Source organism: Oncorhynchus kisutch, linkage group LG30 (genome assembly GCF_002021735.2).
Source record: "Oncorhynchus kisutch isolate 150728-3 linkage group LG30, Okis_V2, whole genome shotgun sequence".
In the NCBI taxonomy this organism is placed as follows: Eukaryota; Metazoa; Chordata; class Actinopteri; order Salmoniformes; family Salmonidae; genus Oncorhynchus; species Oncorhynchus kisutch.
In genome coordinates this window covers 12,957,784-12,979,217 of record NC_034203.2, presented here as the reverse complement: position 1 = coordinate 12,979,217, position 21,434 = coordinate 12,957,784, and the positions used below count along the sequence as shown (strand labels likewise).

At 42.2% G+C, this 21,434-nt stretch overlaps 2 protein-coding genes across 5 annotated transcripts in view; one reads left to right on the top strand and one right to left on the bottom strand.

Moving 5' to 3' along the window:
• The window catches only part of LOC109874587 (uncharacterized), an 18,966-nt gene extending 12,193 nt beyond the window's left edge, over positions 1-6,773 (top strand). For 2 of the 4 annotated variants that reach the window (XM_031810601.1, XM_031810598.1), the window contains exons 2-4: positions 1,504-3,502; positions 3,985-4,070; positions 4,415-6,773. In XM_031810601.1, the coding sequence (XP_031666461.1) occupies positions 1,621-3,502; positions 3,985-4,070; positions 4,415-4,507 (2,061 nt within the window). In that variant the 5' untranslated portion in view covers positions 1,504-1,620 and the 3' untranslated portion in view covers positions 4,508-6,773. Of the gene's footprint in view, positions 1-1,503; positions 3,503-3,984; positions 4,071-4,387 lie in introns of all 4 variants that reach the window. The other 2 variants (XM_031810599.1, XM_031810602.1) reach the window with 2 other exon arrangements.
• On the bottom strand, positions 5,300-21,434 carry LOC109875418 (putative ferric-chelate reductase 1). The gene is made up of 16 exons (XM_020467762.2): positions 21,236-21,434; positions 20,370-20,568; positions 19,899-20,038; positions 19,656-19,750; positions 19,371-19,518; positions 16,487-16,669; positions 16,298-16,396; positions 15,353-15,500; positions 13,981-14,094; positions 13,645-13,760; positions 13,475-13,561; positions 11,690-11,787; positions 11,283-11,341; positions 10,473-10,616; positions 7,439-7,518; positions 5,300-7,025 (listed from the first exon to the last, which is right to left on the bottom strand). Exons 1-16 carry the CDS (start codon positions 21,242-21,244, stop codon positions 6,933-6,935), a joined length of 1,812 nt encoding a protein of 603 aa, XP_020323351.2. The 5' UTR covers positions 21,245-21,434; the 3' UTR covers positions 5,300-6,932.

Below are 21,434 nucleotides of genomic sequence, written 5' to 3'. Positions count from 1 at the left end.
AGAATCATCCTCCTGAAAGTAGTCCAACTTTTCCCCACTGACCTTTGTCGATAGCGCCTGATAAATTCAGGGCAGCAATGTTATTGAGCGCACATTTGCAGTTTTCCATGGCTAATGTTATATATTTCAGAAATAAAAACTGCAGTAGAAAGGATTACACATAACGAGCAGCTCATTTTATAGACAGAAGATGCTACACGGTAGACCAATCCGAAACTCATCTCTCAGCATGTCCAGCCCATTCATTATCTCCGCCAATCATGGCTAGCGGGAAGGTCCCTGTCTTTTTCTGTGGCTAAACCAACTAGGCTCGTAATTTAACAACTTTATTCGTATTTACAGATGACATACAACTTTGTAATTAAGGCACATGAAAGTTCAAATGTTCCAGAAGACATTTCTGCCAAAAGAAATGCATTTTGATAAAAATAAAACATTCAAATGCCTCCTGTGAAGTCGTGACTTGCGACATATGCTTAGTTTCCTGAAATGAGTCACATTTCACAGTTATGGTAGAAATAACAAGATTATGTGATACGGCCGTTATTGCATCAAATGGCTGTTTTATGCAACAGAATAAGGGGTAGTTAGAACGCTCATCTGTGGGTGTTCTACTGAGGATGGGCCTCTAGAAGATGTACGATGTCTTTGGATGATACTGCATTCCAGAGCATGAGTTAATGTTTCTGTACTGGGGTACCAGGGGGAGATGGCTGCAGTATGAAGGTGGGGGACCAGACCCTGGTCTCTACACAATGAGAACTGTTTTTACAGCAGATACTGTCTGCTGTGACTTATACCTTTCATACAAATCTTAACCTTGTGACCCATTCCATACATCTGTTTGTCATGTAGACTTAAGGATTGTGGACTTTACTATAAAATGATGTGGCTCGAACCAGCTTGTTGAGTTCGCAGTGATCACCTCCAGGGGTGATTACCGACCAGCTCCATTACTGCAGTAATTAAAAAATAAAGTCGATTGTTTTGAAGAAATCTAAAAGTCTATCCTTTTGATTACAATGATTCCACCACAGTAAAACCTTGCAGTGACACTTCTGTGAGAGTGAGGTGGATACATCTCGTTTTGCAACAAAATGTGATCGTTTGTCTCTCTGAAATGAAACCATCTAGTCATAGGTTTCAAACAAATTCATGTCTGTCATTTAACAACCCCATGTCATCAGACGGGGAAAAACACAATCTATTTAATAAGTTCTTTAAACAAAAAAGGTTAATTGACCAACATTCCAGAAAATTGATATATAGCGTTTTGGAATTAAATTCATACACCGAACCGAGGGTACTGGCTGGTATAGGGGTTCTTATTCTCTTGTTAAATAAAAGGTAAAATAAAAACATTTCTTAAATTTGAGATGTAATATGTAAAGAATTCCACTCACCACCACACTTCAAAAAGAGCCATTGAGGAAAGAAAACTGATAGAAATACCTCATACCAAGACAGGTTCTCCTCTGATAATGTTTTATTTGGCTTCCATAGAGAGCCACAGCTGGAGTGAAGACGATAAAGGGGAATGAAGTGATTGAGGGCTGCAGTGCTATCGACACTCCACAAGAGAAAGAAAAAGAACAAGAATCCCAATCTGGGGTCATAGCCATGGAGACCAGCCAGCTTTCAGAGATGGCGAACCTAACAGACTATAAAATGGATTCTGGGGAAACAGAGGACCAGAGACACCTGCTTAGCGAAAGCGAGGAAGAATGTGACCGAGAACCTTTCGCAGAATACAGAGGAACAAGAGAGAACTTAAAAACATCAGTGGATGAACCGGACGAAGATGATGAAAGTGGTGAGGTGAACAGAGAGGAGGAGACTCACAACTTTGAGACAGGACGAAATGATTTCAGTCTAACACAGTTACTCAACTCCTCAAGTATATTTGGTAGTGAACCCGTTTGCAAGGTGGAAGACCTGCTTGCACAAGGTCACCTGGGCAACTCTTCTCCATCAGAAGTGACGGTGACACAAGAGTCCATCTTGGAGCAGCGCATCCGAGAGGAGGTCTCCTCAGATGTCTCAACAGGGTCCTGTCACGACCCTGACCGAGACGACCTGAGTGACTGTCTCCAGGTAGAAATGGCCATCGTGTCATCAGACAGCGAGGCTGACGACCAGTGGAGGTCCACTTTTGCCTCTACAGTCAACAAGGAGGAAGGCTGTGATGGAAATGCTCAAGATGCCCTCGAGAAGGACAGAGCCGCAGGGGAGGCAGAGAATGGGGCCAAGGGTGAAACTGGAGATAGTCCTCGCGTTCTTGAACAACCCGATTGCCCGACAGAATGCGAGATCCAAGACATGCCCTCTGGCAAGTTCCAGGGCTTATCCAAAATTCCAGAGGATGAAGAAGAGGTCAGCCAAGGCAGGACTCGCAAAGTGAGTCGTTCTACATCTGCAAGCTCTTCTGCAAGCTCTGACCCCGACAAGAAGGTTCCTAAAGACTACTGTGTGATACAAGAAATGAAGAGCAAGAACATTAGTACAGAGCATGTGGACTTCCAGGGGGCTCGGAAGCAGTGGCGTCAAATGGAGGAGCAGACCCAAGGAGAGGTCCAGGTCCACCAGCCCACTGTCAGACAGCAGGGGATGTGCCAGGGAGGTCACAGCGCCATGTACACACCCGTCAGGAACATTGACCGACCCAGGAGGGACCCCGAAATTGACAGCCTTGCCCTTGGTGACTTTCAACACTCTCAGTTCAGCCCATGTTCAGAAGACTCAGGTATGGATGACTTCAGCTACAGGTCCCTTTACGAGGACTCAGACAACCCTGTCGAAAGGGAGATACGGCAGACCATAGAGCGTGAGGAGAACTTCAGGCGTGAGAGAGAGATTGCCAAACAGGGTCAAGCTGGAGAATCATCTGCACATTCGAAAACCCGACCAACTACTCTCTACCCCGGCAAGTACGGCAAAGGCCTTTGCCATGAGGTGGAAGAGAAACGGAAGATGTTTGAGTCTAGTGATCCCGGATGCAGGCCTTTGAGGTCTCCCAAAGCAAAGAACCCAACAGTCTCCATATCCACCTCCCCATCGCCCACACCAAGGGGTGCAACCTACCATGAGATGACCGCCCAAAATGTTATCATCCTGGAGCCGGACTCCTACCCCACCAGCCCGAGGCACCGCACCCGGGGATCCTTGCTATCTCCGGGGCCCAGCAGGTACAGTGAGTGGCCCTTGGAGACGTCAGCCAACGTCATCATTTTGGAGACGTCCAACCTGATCATCCGGAGTGCCTCTGAGTTCTGCCTGAGCTCGGCCTCCTGCCAGGAGACCCAGGAGAGCACATTTCTCAACAACCCCTTCTTCAAGCTGCGCTCACGGAGCTCCATGTCCCTGGTGGACCAGGAGATTAAGATGGTGAAGCAGAGGGAGGAGGAGTGGAGGAGGCAGAAGAGCCAGATGCAGACCAAGGAGAAGTACGACACCGTCCTGGTGTCCCCAAACCTCCTTGATAACCTGAGCTTTGATAAAGCAGGTATGTGCTGATTAATGATGTGCATGTGTAACCGTTGTGAAATGGCTAACTAGTTATCGGGGTGCACACTAGTAGCGTTTAATTCGGTGACAGATCTCGCTCTGAGACCTTGAAGTAGTTGTTTCCCTTGCTCTGCAAGGGCCGCAGGTTTTGTGGAGCGATGGGTAACGGTGCTCCGAGGTTGACTTGTCGATGTGTGCAGAGGGTCCCTGGTTCGAGCCCAGGTAGGGGTGAGGAGAGGGATGGAAGGAACACGTTCACATGGTCATTATGGAAAAGAGTTTGTGGTTTGTAGCGGTGTTGTGTTTTCATTGCATCATTAGTGGTATTTTTCTGACTCAACAGCTGATCTTTTCATCTTACCTGCCTTAGACTTATAGCATACTTAGGATATCCTGAGCGTCTCATTCCCAATTAGTCCAAATTCATGATAGGTCTCTACGCATTTTAATGTATGAGTATTAATGGTTTCTCTTTTTCAGAAGTGCCACTGAAATGTGTGTCTTCCCCTTCATCACCATCAAGGACTCGAAAGCTGGACCGCTCCGCCCTGTCATGTGACCATAGGGTATGTCTCCTATCTCCAATAATAATTCAAAATGAACAGAATGTGTAAAACAGATGCTAGCCTAGTCACCTGAAGACGTGCATGGTCAGTCAATTCCCCTGTGCGGTTCGTTGTCATGTCAAAATGCCAAACATGAGCAGGCTAGAAAAAAAGCTTTTGTCATCAGATTGCCTCACGAAATGTAAATCGGAATGACTCATTTAAATAACATTGCATGTGCTCATGTTTAAGTCTGCTCATTACATTTCCCCGATAATATTTTGCCATTAACCATTTTAATAAATCACCATCCATTTTCACCTTGAAACTGCATGCAGTTTTACAGGTGAAACTCTTTCCTCCAGTTCCCAGAATCACTCTCCCCAGGACCAAGGAAAAAGAATGCCATGGCTCAGAGATGGGAGGCAGGACTATTTGTCAACCATGAAAAAGAGTAACAAACCAGAATAATACCGTGCCATACTACAGATGCCAACTTCCTGAACTTTAGATGTTTTCCAGTTCTATTGATACAGCTTGAATATTTACCGGTACTGTAGCTTTAAAGTTATTGTGAAACAAATGTAAATTAAATTGTAAGAGATGAGAATTTGAAGACAGATGGACTGCCAGATGCTTTTTGATGTGACAAGTATGTGATTATATTGTCTGGTTAAGATTTTTACATTTTTTAAGTAGTGTCTTGTTATACAAAAGATATTGCATTTTTGTATTGTGTTCTAAACACTTTAAATTAAAAGGCTATGAGAAATGTGGTAGACTTACACCAGCGACCGAGTCGTTTTTTTGTCAAATGTATATATTACCTGCATAATTAACTTCATGCCAAGTGTTTAATATGATAGCCACTTATAGTATAGGATATTCAAAGCTTGACCTGACATTGCCATTTTGAGATGCCTTTTCAATGCCTTTTTTTTTTTTTACCTTCAAATGTGATATTTTTTGGGTTGCAGTTGGTTTAGTATTACTTGCTAAACTAGCACAAAACTCCCAAGTGGAATACTTTAATGTTTAAATGGCATTCATCATTTTAAGTGTTGTTTCATGGAGAAAGTGTTTTTGTTCATTCTCAATTGAAAATGCTACACCAAAATAAAGTTGGATTGACATTAAGGACAATAATTGGCTGTGTCCTTCTGTTACCTAGAAATGCATGTGCCTGTCAGTGTGTATTGATTGGGAAGCTAGCTGTAAATCCAATCAAATGTACAGCCATAGGAAGGGAGTTACATTTGGAAAGTTATTTATTTAACAATATTATACTACAGGATCATTTGTTCCGGAAACATAATTCAACAAAGTGAATTTGTAATTATTCATTAACATTGTGGGAATAAATTCTCCCATATATATATATATATATATATATATTCATTCAGCAACACTTTGCAGATGTAAAATGTAATGTAATAAACATGAACTCATGGGACAAGGCTGTATCGAGATATTGAAATGCATTACACACTCAGTGGACAGTTTAGGTACACCCATCTAGTACCGAGTCAGACCCCCTTTTGCATGCAGAACGCCTGAATTCTACAAGGTGTCAAACGTTCCACAGGGATGTTGGTCCATGCGGACATGACGGCATCAGAGTTCATGTAGATTGGATGGCGGTACATTCATGCTGCGAACATCCCGTGCCATCTCATCCCAAAGATGCTCTATTGAGTTTGGTCAGGAACAATGTTCAGATACCAATTGAGCAACAACTGCCACAGCGTATCAAGGGACCTAACACATGGCAGGAAAACATTCCCCACACCAGCCTGTACCGACGACACTAGGCAGGATGGGTCCATGGACTCTGCTACTTATGCCAAATCCTGTCTACCATTAGCATGACACAACAGGAACCGGGATTCTTCAGACCAGGCAATATTTTTTTTTTCCACTCGTCAATTGTCCAGTGTTTGTGATCACGTGCCCAATGAATTGTTTATAGCTGAAAGGAGCGGTTGTCTGCTGCAATAGCCCATCCGTGACAAGGATAGCAGAGTTTTGCGTTCCGAGATTCCATTCTTCACACCACTGTTGTACTGCGCCATTGTTTGTGGCCCACCTGTTAGCTTGCACAATTCTTGCCATTCTCCTTAGACCTTACATCAACGAGCTGTTTCCGCCTACAGGACTGCCACTGACTCGATGTTTGTTTGTCGCCCCCAAACGTGTGTGTGTGTGTGTACAGCCCAGCCATTTCTGAGATACTGGTACCAGTGCGCCGGCACTGACAATCATACCACGCTCAAAGTCGCTTAGGTCACTCGTTTCGCCCATTCAAATGTTCAGTCGAACAGTAACTGAATGCCTCGATGCCACAGGAGGTTGGTGGGACCTTAATTGGAGAGGACAGGTTTGTGGTAATGGCTGGAGGCATTAGTGGAACGGTATCAAATATGTCAAACATGGCTTCCATGCGTTTGATACCATTCCAGTCGCTCGGTTCAGGCCATTACTACGAGCTGTCCTCCCCTCAGCAGCCTCCTGTGCTCAATGCCTGTCTGCTTGCTTTACAGTATATACACTAAGCCACGTGACTGTCTGAAGGAGCAATCTATTTTTGTGAACGGGACGGTATACCTAATAAACTGGCTGCTGAGTGTACAACTGCATTTCTTGAGAAGTTGGGATAAGAACATTGGTGCAAAATCAATAGTGCAGAAATACTTTTGATGTGTGTGTGAAATGGATAATCTATCCAGTATTTTTTTATATATATATTCCCCATCATTCCATTTATAGCTTTAGATCTGGTTCAGTGCTTTGATCTGCCTGTGGCCTGGATCTGAATAAGAATCAGTATCCTCCACCAGACAGTGAGTTGTCATGTACCATGGAATGGCCCTTCTCACAGATTCATCACAATCCACTGATGGTGTGAATGAAGCTGATCAGGAACCCACTATTCCCAATAACAAAGGCAAGAAGGGCAACAATTTTGAACCATGCATCCTGTGGGGGGGGGGGGGGGGGGGGGGGGGGGAAGAGAAAAAAAAAACACATTATATTAAATTGTCAAAAGTGCACAATATTATAGACAAATACAAACTGGCATTTTGCACCAATCTGTCATGACAGCCTTAATATCAAATGAGTAGCTAAAAACCAGCAGTTGATTTGGTTCTGGGTGATAAGATTACTTTGGACCAACAGTTGCTAATAAATCCCATACATTTAATCCTGAACAATCAAATAGCTTCTACAGGGTCTAATCAGACAAAGCTGACTTCATAAAAACATGTCCAAGAAAAGAGTTCATCTTAAAACTACATCTGGCTTCCAAGTTGAATTCTTACTGACCTTCACACTTCAAATTACTTAAAAGCTTCAGAGATAAACCCTTAAATCTGTGCTTACGGCCTTACCCAAGTGCTGTCCTCTGAGTCGTCAGCAAGAATCCGTTGCTGATCAGTGTCACTCGCTTTGGAAACAAAGTCACAAAATCCTAAAAACAGGAGAAAAAAAATGTACCTTGAAGGAATATAGCATATGGGCTATTCACACATGCATTGCAGTTGGAAAGTATTCAGACTCCTTGACTTTCCACATGTTGTTATATTACAACCTTATAAAATAGTTCTCCCCCACAAATCTACACACAAAACCCCATAATGGACAAAGCAAAAACACATTTATACATTCCAAATGTATACAGTATAAAAAACTGAAACAATTACAGTACATATGTTCAGACACTTTACCCAGTACTTTGTTGAAGCACCTTTGGCAGCGATTAGTCTCAAGTCTTCTTGGGTATGACAAATATGCTTTCTTCTGGAAAATGTGAAGTCCAAGATGGACAAAGGGGGTGTTGTTGGGGCTGTGTTTCTGGACCTAAGGAAGGCTTTTGATACTGTTAACCAAGAGATTCTCATTTAAAAAAAAAAAAATAATATTGTCCAACTTCCGAAAGCCTAGAATCCTGTTAATCCAACTGCGGTCAGATTTAAAAAGGATTTACTGCGAAAGAATACGATGCAATTATCTGAGAACAAAGCCCCATAAAAAATTTATTTCAACCAGCACAGGAGTAACAAAAATCACAAATTACAATGAAATAAATCATTTACCTTTAACAATCTTCCTGTTTGCAATCAGAATGCTCATTGTTACACAATGGTCTTTTGTTTGATAAAATCAATTTTTATAGCCTAACATGAAACATTTTGTGAACCGCTTGTGCAAAGAGGGTCATTTGCCATTGAAGATTCATACCAGAAGGAGCCACGCATGTTACGCACAGCATTATTTTGGTAAAGCGCATCTTCAGCTGTTTATACAGTATATCAAATCAGTATGGCGACTAAGTCAGGGAAACCTAAATACAGATGAACACACAATTTCTTCTAAAATTGATCGGGAAAGTGAGACAGATTGTTGGAGGACGATTCATTTAGCGATTCCCAAATGGAGGAATATTTTTTGAACCGAGAGTACATCGTTTTGGACTGGGAAGTTCATGCTAATGCCGTTGTATGAAATGAATTTTAAAAAAGTGATTTAATTTTAGTAGCAATATATAAAATGTGTAAAGTACAATTTAGTGGGACACCTGTCGACAACATCCGGTGAAATTGGAGGGAGCGCAAATCAAATAATCATAATATTAAACATACAAGTATCTTATCATTTAAAAGCTGAACTTCTTGTTAATCTAACTGATTTACAAAAGGCTTTACAGAGAAAGCATACCATGCAATTGTCTGAGGACGGCGCCCCACGTCAACATATTTCTCAACCAGCACAGGCGTCACAAAATCACAAATAGCGATTAAATAAATCACTTTTGATAATCTTCCTGTTTGTAATCCCAAGAATCCCAGCTACAACATGGTCGTTTTGTTAGATAAAATCCTTCTTTATATCACAAAAAGTCAATTTAGCTAGGGCCATCGATTTCAGTAACCCACTCGTTCAACATGCAGTCCAAAAAGCTACTGCTAAACTTTATCCAAACAAGTCAAATGCCGTCTATTTAATCCTCAGGTACCCTAAAATGTAAATAAACTATCATATTTCATACAAAAAGTAATATGTTCAATAGGAAAGTAAAATGAGTAGTTATCCGAAAGACTGATATTGTTCCAGTGCGCTCTTCACTAAAACTCAATTCTTGCTCATTTTAAGAAAGCCTGAAACCTTGAACAAAGACTGTTGACATCTCGTGGAAGCCATAGGAATTGCAAACTGGGAGCTGGAATTACATAGGAACAATAGCTTTCCATAAGAGCCTGGGGCCTCAAATTCTGGTTGTTTTTTTTCTACCTGGCATATCAATTCTGTTACAGTCCCAGAAATTATTTTAACAGTTGTAGAAACATAAGCGTTTCCTATATGAATATCCTGGCTTCTGGGCCTGAGTAACAGGAAGTTTACTTTGGGCACATCAAGAAACTAGACCCTATCCCCTTTGCAAACGCCAAGCGGGCTGTCATGTGCCTTTTACTGAGGAGTGGGTTCTGTCTGGCACTTTACCATAAAGGCTTGATTGGTGGAGTGTTGCAGAGATGGTTGTCCTTCTGTAAGGTTCTCCCACCTCCACAGAAGAAATCTGAAGCTCTGTCAGTGTGACGATTGGGCTCTTGTTCACCTCCCTGACCAAGGCCCTGCCCCCCCCTGATTGCTCAGTTTGGCTGGGCTGCCAGCTCTTGGTGGTTCCAAACTTCTTCCATTTAAGAAGGAGGCCACTGTGTTCTTGGGGACCTTCAATGCTGCAGAAATTGTTTGGTACCCTTCCCCTGATATGTGCCTTCACACAATCCTCTTGGAGCTCTATGGACAATTCCTTCAACCTCATGGCTTGGTTTTTGCTCTGACATACACTGTCAACTGTGGGACCTTTATATAGACAGGTGTGCGCCTTTCCAAATCATGTCCAATCAATTGAATATACCACAGTTGGACTCCAATCAAGTTGTAGAAACATCAAGGATTATCAATGGAACTAAATTGCGCTCCGGTGCATCCTCAAGTCTCATAGCAAAGGGTCTCAAGACTTATATATATATATATATATACACACACACACCACACACACACTTGCAAACTTTTTTTAAAATCAATTTTTGCTTTGTCATTATGGGGTATTGCGTGTAGATTGAGGGAAAAAAAACTATGGAATCCATTTTAGAATAAGGCTGTAACGTAACAAAATATGGAAAAAGTCAAGGGATCTGAATACTTTCCAAATGCATTGTATAACCTGTTATGAAGTAAATGGGAGGATGTGCATCGTCTTAACTAGATACACACACTAATCATGTGTGAATAACTGCTCATTTCAAGAATTCAAAAAGTTGACATATAGAAAGGAAGTAATGCATTTGCACATCAAAGTTGGAAAGATTCAACTTGTCACTTATAAAAAGAACTTCACTGATGTCACAACCGATTCCTTACGTGTTTTAATGTAGCCTTTTTTATGGAGCCCAAGAAGCACCCTCAAGAGAACGACCCATGCCAGGAACCCAGCCAGAACCACAAGGCGCCAGGAGTGAGGCAGGAGCACAGATTGCTGGCCCATCCCCAAAAACATGGCCGCCACTGCATCACAACAGGTAGAGTGTATCACATGATAAAGGATAAGGGTTTTCCTTGACCATGTGACCGGACCAGGAAAAACTCAGGAAAACCCAATGCTGCATTCACATGCTCGTCGGAAGTGGGAAACCTCCCAATAAGGAAGTTGTAAGTCCGATATGATTGTGTTCAAGTGCTTTAGAAGTCGGAACAATTAGCTAAAAAAGTTAGCTAACATTGCTAATACAGTAAGCTAGTGTGACAATACTGTCAAACTATCTTAATTATCCACATGGATAAGCTTGTGAAACTGATTGGTAGTCATGTTTTGGTTGAAAAGGTGAGATGTCAGTGGTGAAATGAAACTCAGCCACTCAGGTAAAAACTAATCTTCACATGACTTGGAGGGTTGTTCAAGTAAAACGTTATATTTCTGTTAACACCGACAGCCCGTGAACGCACCACTAGTTATAGATCGGACCCTGAGCTTTTGCTGGTAAAGTCACATGGTCAGGAAAAATTCCTGGCCCAAAACAGGATTTACTCAATGGGAAGTGATCCTCAGCTAGCTACTCAGTAATAGTGACATTCAATAAGACAAAATTAGGACTTTGTATGTGTTTAGGTTATTTAGCGTGACTATCAAATATGTACTAAAAGAACAGAAGAATTTCCAGAAGGTTGACTAACCAGCCATAATCTCAGCAACAGTGCCAGCTCCCCAATGCAGCCAATTAAACACCCACCTCCTGCAAAGAAAGAACATCTCAGTGGTAGGAATACAGGCTAATAATAGAATAACACTTATTATATCACAGCCATGGAATGGATAGAGAAAACAAGGGCACCAGAGTCAATATACAATCCAGCCATTACTTGTATGGGTAATGGTAGCACTTAAATTTGTCTTTAACCTATGCCATGATCAAAATCATTTGTTAATGTACATATTCTCATTCAATATCACCAAATGTGTGTATTATAAACCGTTTAGCATGAGGTCTACGTAATGTTTACGAGCAGTTTAGCAAAGCATTTCCAGCATTAGAATCTTCCATTGCTGTATAGAGTACAGTTGGTAGTCAATTGGGCTTTACCTGGAGGAGTCAGGGGGAGGTCTGAGAGTGGCCATGATAGGCTGAAGGAGAGCCAGGGCTAGTACAGTACATCCCAGGTAGGGATGGGCCCCAGCATGCTGGAGACAGACAAAACATTATTAAAACACTAAAGCAAACAACTTCTACCCAGACTACCTAACTCTAAGACACACCCACTGGACTCTACCCACACCCCAGTCATATGTCCTTACACACATGCCACAAACGCTTTCCCTGCTGCTACTGTCTATTATCTGGCCTGTTGCCTAGTCATTTTACTCCTACTTATCTGTACATGGCTACCTCAGTTCTCGTACACTTTCACATGGGGCGGCAGGGTAGCCTAGTGGTTAGAGCGTTGGACTAGTAACTGGAAGGTTGAGAGTTCAAACCCCCAAGCTGACAAGGTACAAATCTGTCGTTCTGCCCCTGAACAGGCAGTTAGCCTAGGAACAGTGGGTTGTCAATTGAAAATAAGAATTTGTTCTTAACTGACTTGCCTAGTTAAATAAAGGTAAAATAAATAAAAACAGCGACTCAGTACTGGTACTCCCTGTATAGAGCCATGTTATTTATTTTTTACTCGTTAGTCACCATTTGTGCAACCCCTAGACACAAGGCATATTTTGGGGAATATTCAGAGGTGGAAACTTTCCATGGGAATATATGCAAATTAATACCATTTAAAAATGTAGCTGTTCTTTGCATTGGATACATCTACCATATGGAGACAGAAACAAACCTTTTACCTTATCATAAATAGACAACTGCAAATGATTAAATCCTTCCAATAGAAATAACAATTTAGTTAGGAATTGAACTTTAATTAAATGAGTTGACTCATCACATGAGATGATTTCACTGAACAGAAGAAAGGGATTGAGACTCCTCCCCTCCAGGAGACTGTCAAACATGATACCAACACCACCCCAATGGGTGTTGCTGTGCAGCTTCAGTGTGGTGCTCTTATTCTTCTCACTTTGCTTGGTGAGGTAGATTGCTGCTGTGACTTGATGACCCTTCACATACCTAACCAATTCCTTGGCTCTCTTGTAGAGTGTATCCATTGTTTTCAGTGCCATGGTGTCATTGAGGAGCAGATTCAACTCATGAGCAGCACATCAAAATGGGTGTGATGTGAGGGTAGGACTCCACTTTAGATGAAGCAGCCTTCATGGTCGCAGCATTGTCAGTCACCAGAGCAAATACCTTCTTGGTCCAAGGTCATTGATGACTGCCTTCAGCTCATCTGCAATGTAGTGACTGGTGTGTCTGTTGTCCCTTGTGTCGGGGCCCTTGTAGAATACTGGCTGGAGATAGTTAATTATTCCTTGCCCACGAACATTCGACCACCCATCAGAGATGATTGCAATACAGTCTGCTTTCTTGATGATTTGCTTTCCTTCACTTGAACTCTGCATCCAACAAATGAGTAGATAAAGCATGTCTGGTTGGAGGGGTGTATGCTGGGCAAAGAACATTCAGAAATCTCTTCCAATACACATTGCCTGTGAGCAGCAGAGGTGAAGCAGTTGCATTCACAGCTTGAGCAAGACATGCATCAGGATTTCTCTGACTACGTTCCTCCATCGAGTAAAAATCTAACAAATCGATTTGTTTGAATCGGTCCATGACAGTTACATTATAGTCAGGCACTCAAAATCAAAATATCCTCCTCATCCGACAACAAGATGCAATGCCCTCTGCTGGCTAAACAAGGTTAAGGCAGTGTATAACATCGCAGGTGTGAGGCAGAAGAGCGATTTTGTGTGTGCTAATGCTTACCTTACTCCAACCTCCTCTGTAGATGAAGGGAAGAGTGAAGGCCACACAGGTAAGCAGCACTGTTAATATCATCAACCCTCGATGCACCTGGACAAACACAGGACACGTTGATGCTTATCACCTTTAAGCAGTGACATATGTACAGACAACCTTCAGTTTCTTTCACATACCTGGAACCAAATTCTCTGACCAAACAGTGTTCTCTCTGGCCAATCAGGCTTGAAGTAGCTGGCTAGGAAAGTACCCGTGCTTCCAGCCAACATCCAGGCAATTAACATCAGAACGCCTGATATTACAAAAGAGATAACAGGTATTACAGATGGGAATCAGACCAACACTTTTAGAGGAGCCATAAGCATTCATAAATCAAGTCGTGAAATGCTGCATGTATCAAATTGTGGACACGTCTGACATGACATATTGACTTGGTATCGGGCATAGAGCTGAATGTCGGGTTTTATGTAGTTACAGAATTCGACATCATTTTCACTCTCCAGTCCACTCACTGTGAAATTTCATGAGAAGTGGTGATCGAGAGCCATTGAGAATCTCTGCCGGGCCGTTGATGACCGACTGCTGTGAGGATATGAGGGGTTGGCGGTCATGCCTGTGCACCTCGCCTCAAAACAACGGTTTGAGAGAGAGACAAGTTAGCAGCAAGTCATTTACAGTAGCTGTAGGCTTCTCATATTAGGTAACGTGTCACCATGAGTGACAGAGGTCAGTGAAGGTGACATCCCACTGGGAACACTAAGGTTGAATCAATGTTGTTTCCATGTCATTTCAATGATATTAAGTTAAAACCAACGTGGAATTGACATCTGTGCTCAGTGGGATATAACGGGGAGACTCCATCTATAGAAATATTGCCTACAATTAAAAGGCTGCACACTATTGTGAGACAGCGCAATTTGAAGTCATGTCAGAGCCAGCATTGAACTAGTTGCCTCTCGACCCTCATAACCTTATCTATATTGTCACTTATCATTTGTCATAAACAGGTCATTAAGGTGAAAAGTATTTTATTTTGCATCACAATGCACCTAAAATGATTTAGATACACACAGAATTGATTTGACATTTACTGTCATGGTAGTCAGTTGCGGAAGCGTGGGTGTCATTAAAAATGTGAAATAAATATTTGTGATGAGACTTTGCCGAGGGCAATAACACCAGCCAACCTCATAAACCACAAAATCCTTGACCCGAGTCGACAGAAAACACTGACATGACATTTTTGTGAGCTAGGCAATAACTAGAGTAAAGTCAGGGAGCTTAGATCCTAAAGAACCGGATCTGAAGTTGCATTTATATTTTATGATGTAGTGTAAAAGATATGTAGATGTATGCAAAAGACCATCTGTTAATGGATGTAATAAAGGAAACTATTTGCAATACAGCCCTTCCTTGTACAGTAATTAGAGAGCTATTAAAATGTGTGGAAGACCTTTCCAGTACCCCAACACACTACTACAATAACAACTATCACTATCAAAATTTACAGTTTTTTTTTTTACTGAAGTACTTTGTGTCAGCATCCAGCAGTGATCAACTGGTGGTTGCATAGTAAAGGTGTCACTAGCTCGAATTCTAATTGAGCTGGCACCAGTTGTGAAAATGGGCTGTGCTAGCCCAGGTTTCCACCGAACCAGCGCGAATTTGAAAATTCCATTTGAACAGCTCGAATTTGGCCCCAATTTTAAGTGTCAATGGAAACAGGGCTTAAGAGGTTTACAATAAAACTATATCACAGGTCCAATCTATACCTGTATGCTCAAATCTGATCAATATGATTTTTGCATTCTGCCCTTTGTTGTTGGTACACACATTGGACAGGTACAAAACCATACCATGATTGTATATCATATTGCAACTCACCGTTTTCAGCTTCACCGTATGCCATGAACAGGTAGTACTGTGCGTCCAGACTAAACCGGGTCGGGTCCTGTGGGACAAGAACTTGTCGACGAAACTGACACTGAATGACTCCATCCGCCAATCTCCAGGCCACATCTGTAAGAACATTCTATAGGAAAAGGAAATAATGGCATGTCTATAGCTATCTGCCAGTCCTTAACTTGGAGTCCCATGCAGGAAAAGCTTGACTAGAATAGCTTGCTGAACTTGTGCTTGTTGCATTTCTTATGCTAATAAACTACAAAAGAGGGCCGCAACATCTTGTTTGCTGAATGTTAACAGCAGCCAATAGAAGTCACCGGTAGTTTGAAAGAAGAGCGAACGCACGATGGAGGTAAGCTATAGCAGTCATCTACTCAAACCCATAACCATTCAATCTTCGTGACGAGAAGTGAACGCCTTCTGCATCAAACTCGTCCTATATCATTCAAGGATGTCATTAGAATATTGAATAGAAGGACAAAAGGTATGTCACTTAACTATTGACAGCAAGTAAGGAATGAAGCAACAGAGAAAGAGGGTAGGATCCTATCAGGGGAATGTTTATGAAAAGTATATATGCATCAGCCTACTAAACATACAAATAGGCCCCATTATATTTCATATACGTATTGGACAATCATTTGGTCTTTTTTGGGCTTGGGCTCTTGAAATGTTTTTAATGTAGGGCTCAATGTATGGCTCAAGTAGCGTCAGGCTTGAAAGTTCAAGCAAAGCGCTAATCAAATCCAGACATAGGCCTATTTATAATGCTTTTGAATGGCGCTTCCGGTTTTGGTGGGAAATACCGGGTTACCTGGGACAAAAGGGATTTATTCTCTGGATGGAACATTTGTAAAATATTGAACCCTAACAGGTAGGTCTATAGAAGAGACATAATTCAAGTCATATAGTGTGGGGTTTCACCTCAGAGGCCTCCTGTGGGTAGGACCTTCCTTTGACATAAGCTGCACTCACATCCACCAAGCTGTCATCCCTCACACATAGGTACATGTCATCATCCCCCTATCAACAGAATAAGGAAGGAAAAGCATACTGTTACAGCCAAATGCTACAGTACCTTATCTAGCAAGTTATCAACCAATGCTAACTTACCATCCATGTGTCATGGGAGAGGGCAAAGGCAATGTAGCCATCTGAGGGCCCACTGAGCTCAAACACCACAGTCTGACCCTTGGGGGCGAACGACAGGAAGAAGCACGATGGATCTTTTTCCGGGTCACATCCCACTGGGTCCAACAGGCAGGACTTCTGTTGGCCACAGCCCACTGAGCTGAACTGAGACAGGAGGAGGATTCAAGAAAGGAGACAGTGAGAAACCGACAGAGCATTAATGGGGGGGGGGGGGGGGGTTTCTATACCAAAACATACAGTAATGTACACTGTTTATATTCCATTACACAGTGCTTTCAGAAAGCATTCAGAACCCTTCCTCCACATTTTGTTATGTTACAGCCTTATTATAAAATGGATTAAATAAACATCTACACCATTTAAACATTTACATTATAATTCAGACCATTTGCTATGAGACTTGAAATAGAGTTCAGGTGCATCCTGTTTCCATTGATCATCCTTGAGACTTTTTGGCCGATACCTGATATTTCCATTGCGCCCCCCCCCCACCCCCCCCCCCCCCCAAAAAGATAATGATAACCGAGATTTAAAAAACTCAGCGACCTTTAAGCATTCTATAGTTAACTACAAAGTTGTACAGTGCAATATGAATATCAGTACACAGAATAGGCTGACTGGGGAGGTGATATCACAGTCATGCGATAAGACCTACAACACTAATATTTGCGTAAACTCTTCTGTGTTCTGTGGGTGTCACAGAGTAGACTGATACACCATTTCATTGCTTCACATTCCAACCTTGTCTAAATATGGCATGATTCCACTAACTGTATCCCGCATCACTTTCAAAGAGGTACTTTTATTTTGAAGCAAATTGCAAATTCCACTATTGTGCCTAATCCTTATTGTGGCTAGCTTCACAACAGATAACCCAGTCTGGTCGAGTCTCACTAGCCAGATGAAGCTAGCTTGCTGTTTTAATGTTAGCTTTGGGCAACAGGGTTAAGTAGCTGGCTAGCTATTTATTTTCATGAACTGAAGTTGTTCCGCCTATTGAAATTGAACAAGTAGCTACCTAGCTAATACACAAGCATTTCGCTACACTCGCATTAACATCTGCTAACCATGTGTATGTGACAAATACAATTTGATTTGATTTGACTTACAAGGATTCCTAAATCATTGCTAAGAACAGTGAAAATGACTGCAGTTTCTACTGGTCATTGTTTTCAGGCTGGTTGTATTGGTGCTAGCTAGGTACTAATAATGCTTTCCAACCAACACTATTGTAAACACAATTTGTGGCCGGTGTTTGCAGACTCCTGGACAGCTTTGACAGTGCTACTGATAGAAGTGGTGGCACTTGGCTTGCACGTGCAAATTCCGCACACACACCATTTTATATTAGAACTGTGTTATTTGAAGTGTCAAATTAAAGGCTTATTTAATGCATCAGTGTTATTTGACGTGTATGTTTTTTGACACGAAAAGACCCAAACAGGATTCCATAGTATTTCGTGAAGCTAATAGCAGTGACGCAATTACGGTGTCACTCTGGTAGGCAACGTTAGTGTGTACCGGTGTGCGACTAGTTACGAAAGAGAACGGTTGATTGTGAAGGGCAATGAATTCCATTATCTTTGTGTTAATGGAGTTCGCATTTGAGTTGTCTCGCTGAAATTGTCTTAGTCTTCCAAATGACTGCTTGATCCACATAGCAGACACTGGTTTAGGTTAGGAATGCTGTGTTGCACGTGTAGGGCAACATTTTACGTGGTGTCAGCTTTGATATAGTTTTTTCCCACATCGGCATGAAACTAGATATTGGGTCGATACCGATGTTGCCATTTTTGGCTAATATCGTCCGATTCCGATGTGTTCCATGATAATCGTGCATCCCTAGTTTCTATTGGAGTCCAACTGTGGACAATGTAATTGATTGGACGTGATTTGGAAAGGCACACACACGTCTATACAATGTCCCACATATTGACAGTGCAAACCAAGCCATGAAATCTAAGGAATTAGCCATAGAGCTCCAAGACAGGATTTTGTCAAGGCACAGATCTGAAGGGTCCCAAAACATTTGACAGCCCGCTTGGAGTTTGCCAAATGGCACCTAAAGGACTAAGACCATAAGAAACAAGATTCTGGTCTGATGAGAAGCCAAGATTGAACTCTTTGGCCTGAATGCCAAGCGTCACATCTGGAAGAAACCTGGCACCACCCCTACGGTGAAGCATGGTGGTGGCAGCATCATGGTGGGGGAATGTTTCTCAGTGTCAGGGACTGGGAGACTAGTCAGGTTAAGGGAAAATCAAGGGACCAAAGCAGAGAAATCCTTGATGAAAACCTGCTCCAGAGCGCTCAGAACCACAGACTGGGGAAAAGGGTCGCCTTCCAACAGGACAATGACCCTAAGCACACAACCAAGACAATGCAGGAGTGGCTTCGGGGACAGGTCTCTGAATGTCCTTGAGTGGCTCAGCCAGAGCCTGGACTTGCGCCTGATCTAAAATCTCTGGAGGGACCTGAAAATAGCCGTAAAGTGATGCTCCCCATCCAACCTGACAGAGCTGGTGGGAGAAACTCCCCAAATACAGATGTGCCAAGCTTGTAGCATCATACCCAAGAAGACTTGAGGCTGTAATCACTGGTGCTTTAACAAGGTACTGAGTAAAGCATCTGAACACTTATGTAAATGTGACATTCAGTTTTTTTTTTTTTAAATACATTTTCTAAAATGTCTAAACCTATATCTGCTTTGTCATTATGGGGTACTGTATGTACAGTGATGAGGAAAAAAAACTATTTAATCAATTTTAGAATAAGGCTGTAACGTAACAAAATGTAGATAGTCTCAAGGGGTATGAATACGTTCCGGATGCACTGTATGACTTACTGGTCTGGGCAACACAGAGGGAGTTGACGTCTTTATGGTAGTGGAAGGTGTGGTGGGTTTAGGTGGGATGGGAGTTACCCCACTCTGAGACACAACAGGACCGGGGATTTTCACCCAGAAAGTCTTGTAATGAGCCACTACGGTCACACTTAATTCAGAAACACAAATGCATTGTTAACTGTACACTCAGGATATAATGTTTTTGCTGTAGATTGTAAATGACCATAGCATGTCATGGAAATGCATGTGAGAGACAGGGAATGCAGATGGACTCTAAACACTCACAGAAATTTGACAGCGGCGGGTGAGTTTTGGGGAGCTTTCCAGATTACCACGATTTGTGTCTGTCTGGCATCACTTGTGTGACTGACAGCTGAATCCTAAATAGCAACAAATAAAATAAAAAGTAACTAGTAAATTGCAAGAAATGTAGAGTATTGAGGCCATGTGTAACCTGAGGTCATTGTAAAGGACTCATTCCAAGTCAAATGAAAATAAATGCATTTGCACAAAGGTAAGTAGGCCTACCGGAGTGTGGCCACATTGCAACAGTTGTGTGGTTTTAGGATTGGTCAGGATGAAGGAGCCGACAGCGTCAGAGTCCGGATTGGATGCATTCCGAGCCTCGAGCAGGAATCCCTCGAAGTATGTTGTTCCAGATATGGTAACTAGGGACATTACATGACAGTGTAGGAGTGTGCTTCTGTTGGACCCAGAACAATTCTTTCAATGCCAACTGAATAAAATGCTGATAAAGGGGCGGATGTCTAGTCCTCTGGATTATTCACATACTCTTTTGATCCTAGCATGTTTCTGTTCAGATTATTGTGCACAGGAGCTCTAGAAAAAACAAACTATGTGAAATGTATTGACAAACCTCTACTTCTGTTTGGAAACACCCTGATTACATTGGAGTTAACAATTTAAAAAGCTGTCGATTCCCATCGCCTGAGAATTTCTGAATTTAGTCCTCTTGTATTAACAAACTGTTATCATTACCTTGGATGTAATCTCCAGAACTGAATTCAGTGACATTGACAGACAGAGTGTAGGGAGCGTGGGTGGTATTGGGGGCATGGCCGTGTTTTGGCATCATACTCCCACAGGCTTCAGTCACTTTTCCATTGGAGAAGGCAGCAACTGATGTCAAACAAAGAGTCTGAACTAACAGCTGGATGGTCCATAGCCTCCCACCCATCTAAAAAAGACAAAATAAAACCCTCTAACACCCTAGAAGGCAAGCACATGTTCAATGGCTATATCAATAACCATTATTACCACCTACAAATGTACCACTTGCAGATACACTACATGACCAAAAGTATGTGGACACCTGCTCGTCAAACACCTTATCCCAAAATCATGGGGGTTAATATGGAGTTGGTCCCCCCTTCGCTGCTATAACAGCCTCCATTCTTCTGTGAAGGCTTTCCACTAGATTTTAGAACATTGCTGTGGGGACTTGTGTCCATTCAACAGGCCTAGCCCGAAACATGAAAAACAGCCCCAGACCATTATTACTCATCCACCAAACCTTAGTTGGTACTATGCATTGGGGTAGGTACCGTTCCTGTCAGCAATGGGTGTGGCTGAAATAGCCGAATACACTAATTTGAAGGGGTGTCCGTATACTTTTGCATATATAGTGTATTTCTCAGTTAGGCTCTTGAATGTGCCACATGCTAAGACAGTGAAAGTTAACAGACATAGCATTGAGCAAACCAATGAAAAATACTATTCTAGCAGTAAACTTTAAGTAATCCAAATAAAGCATGTGGTCATTTCAAACCAATGGAAACAGTATGGGAACTGACGAACTAGGACAAAAGACAGTTTAAAGGACATATCTCGGACCATGTACTCACCTCCAGCATACTTTACTGCTTGCGAAAAGGATAGTATGCGTTTTATTGCCTGAGCAAGGCTTTTTAAAGCTCATGCCCTGGGCGGTTCTTCCTCCAATGTGGGCTTGCCTTGTATGGGAAGAGGCATGGCTTACATAGTGTGAGTACCGGTCTCTTTAACTAACATTCCACTTGCCACTCCTTGTCATTGCCAAAGAAA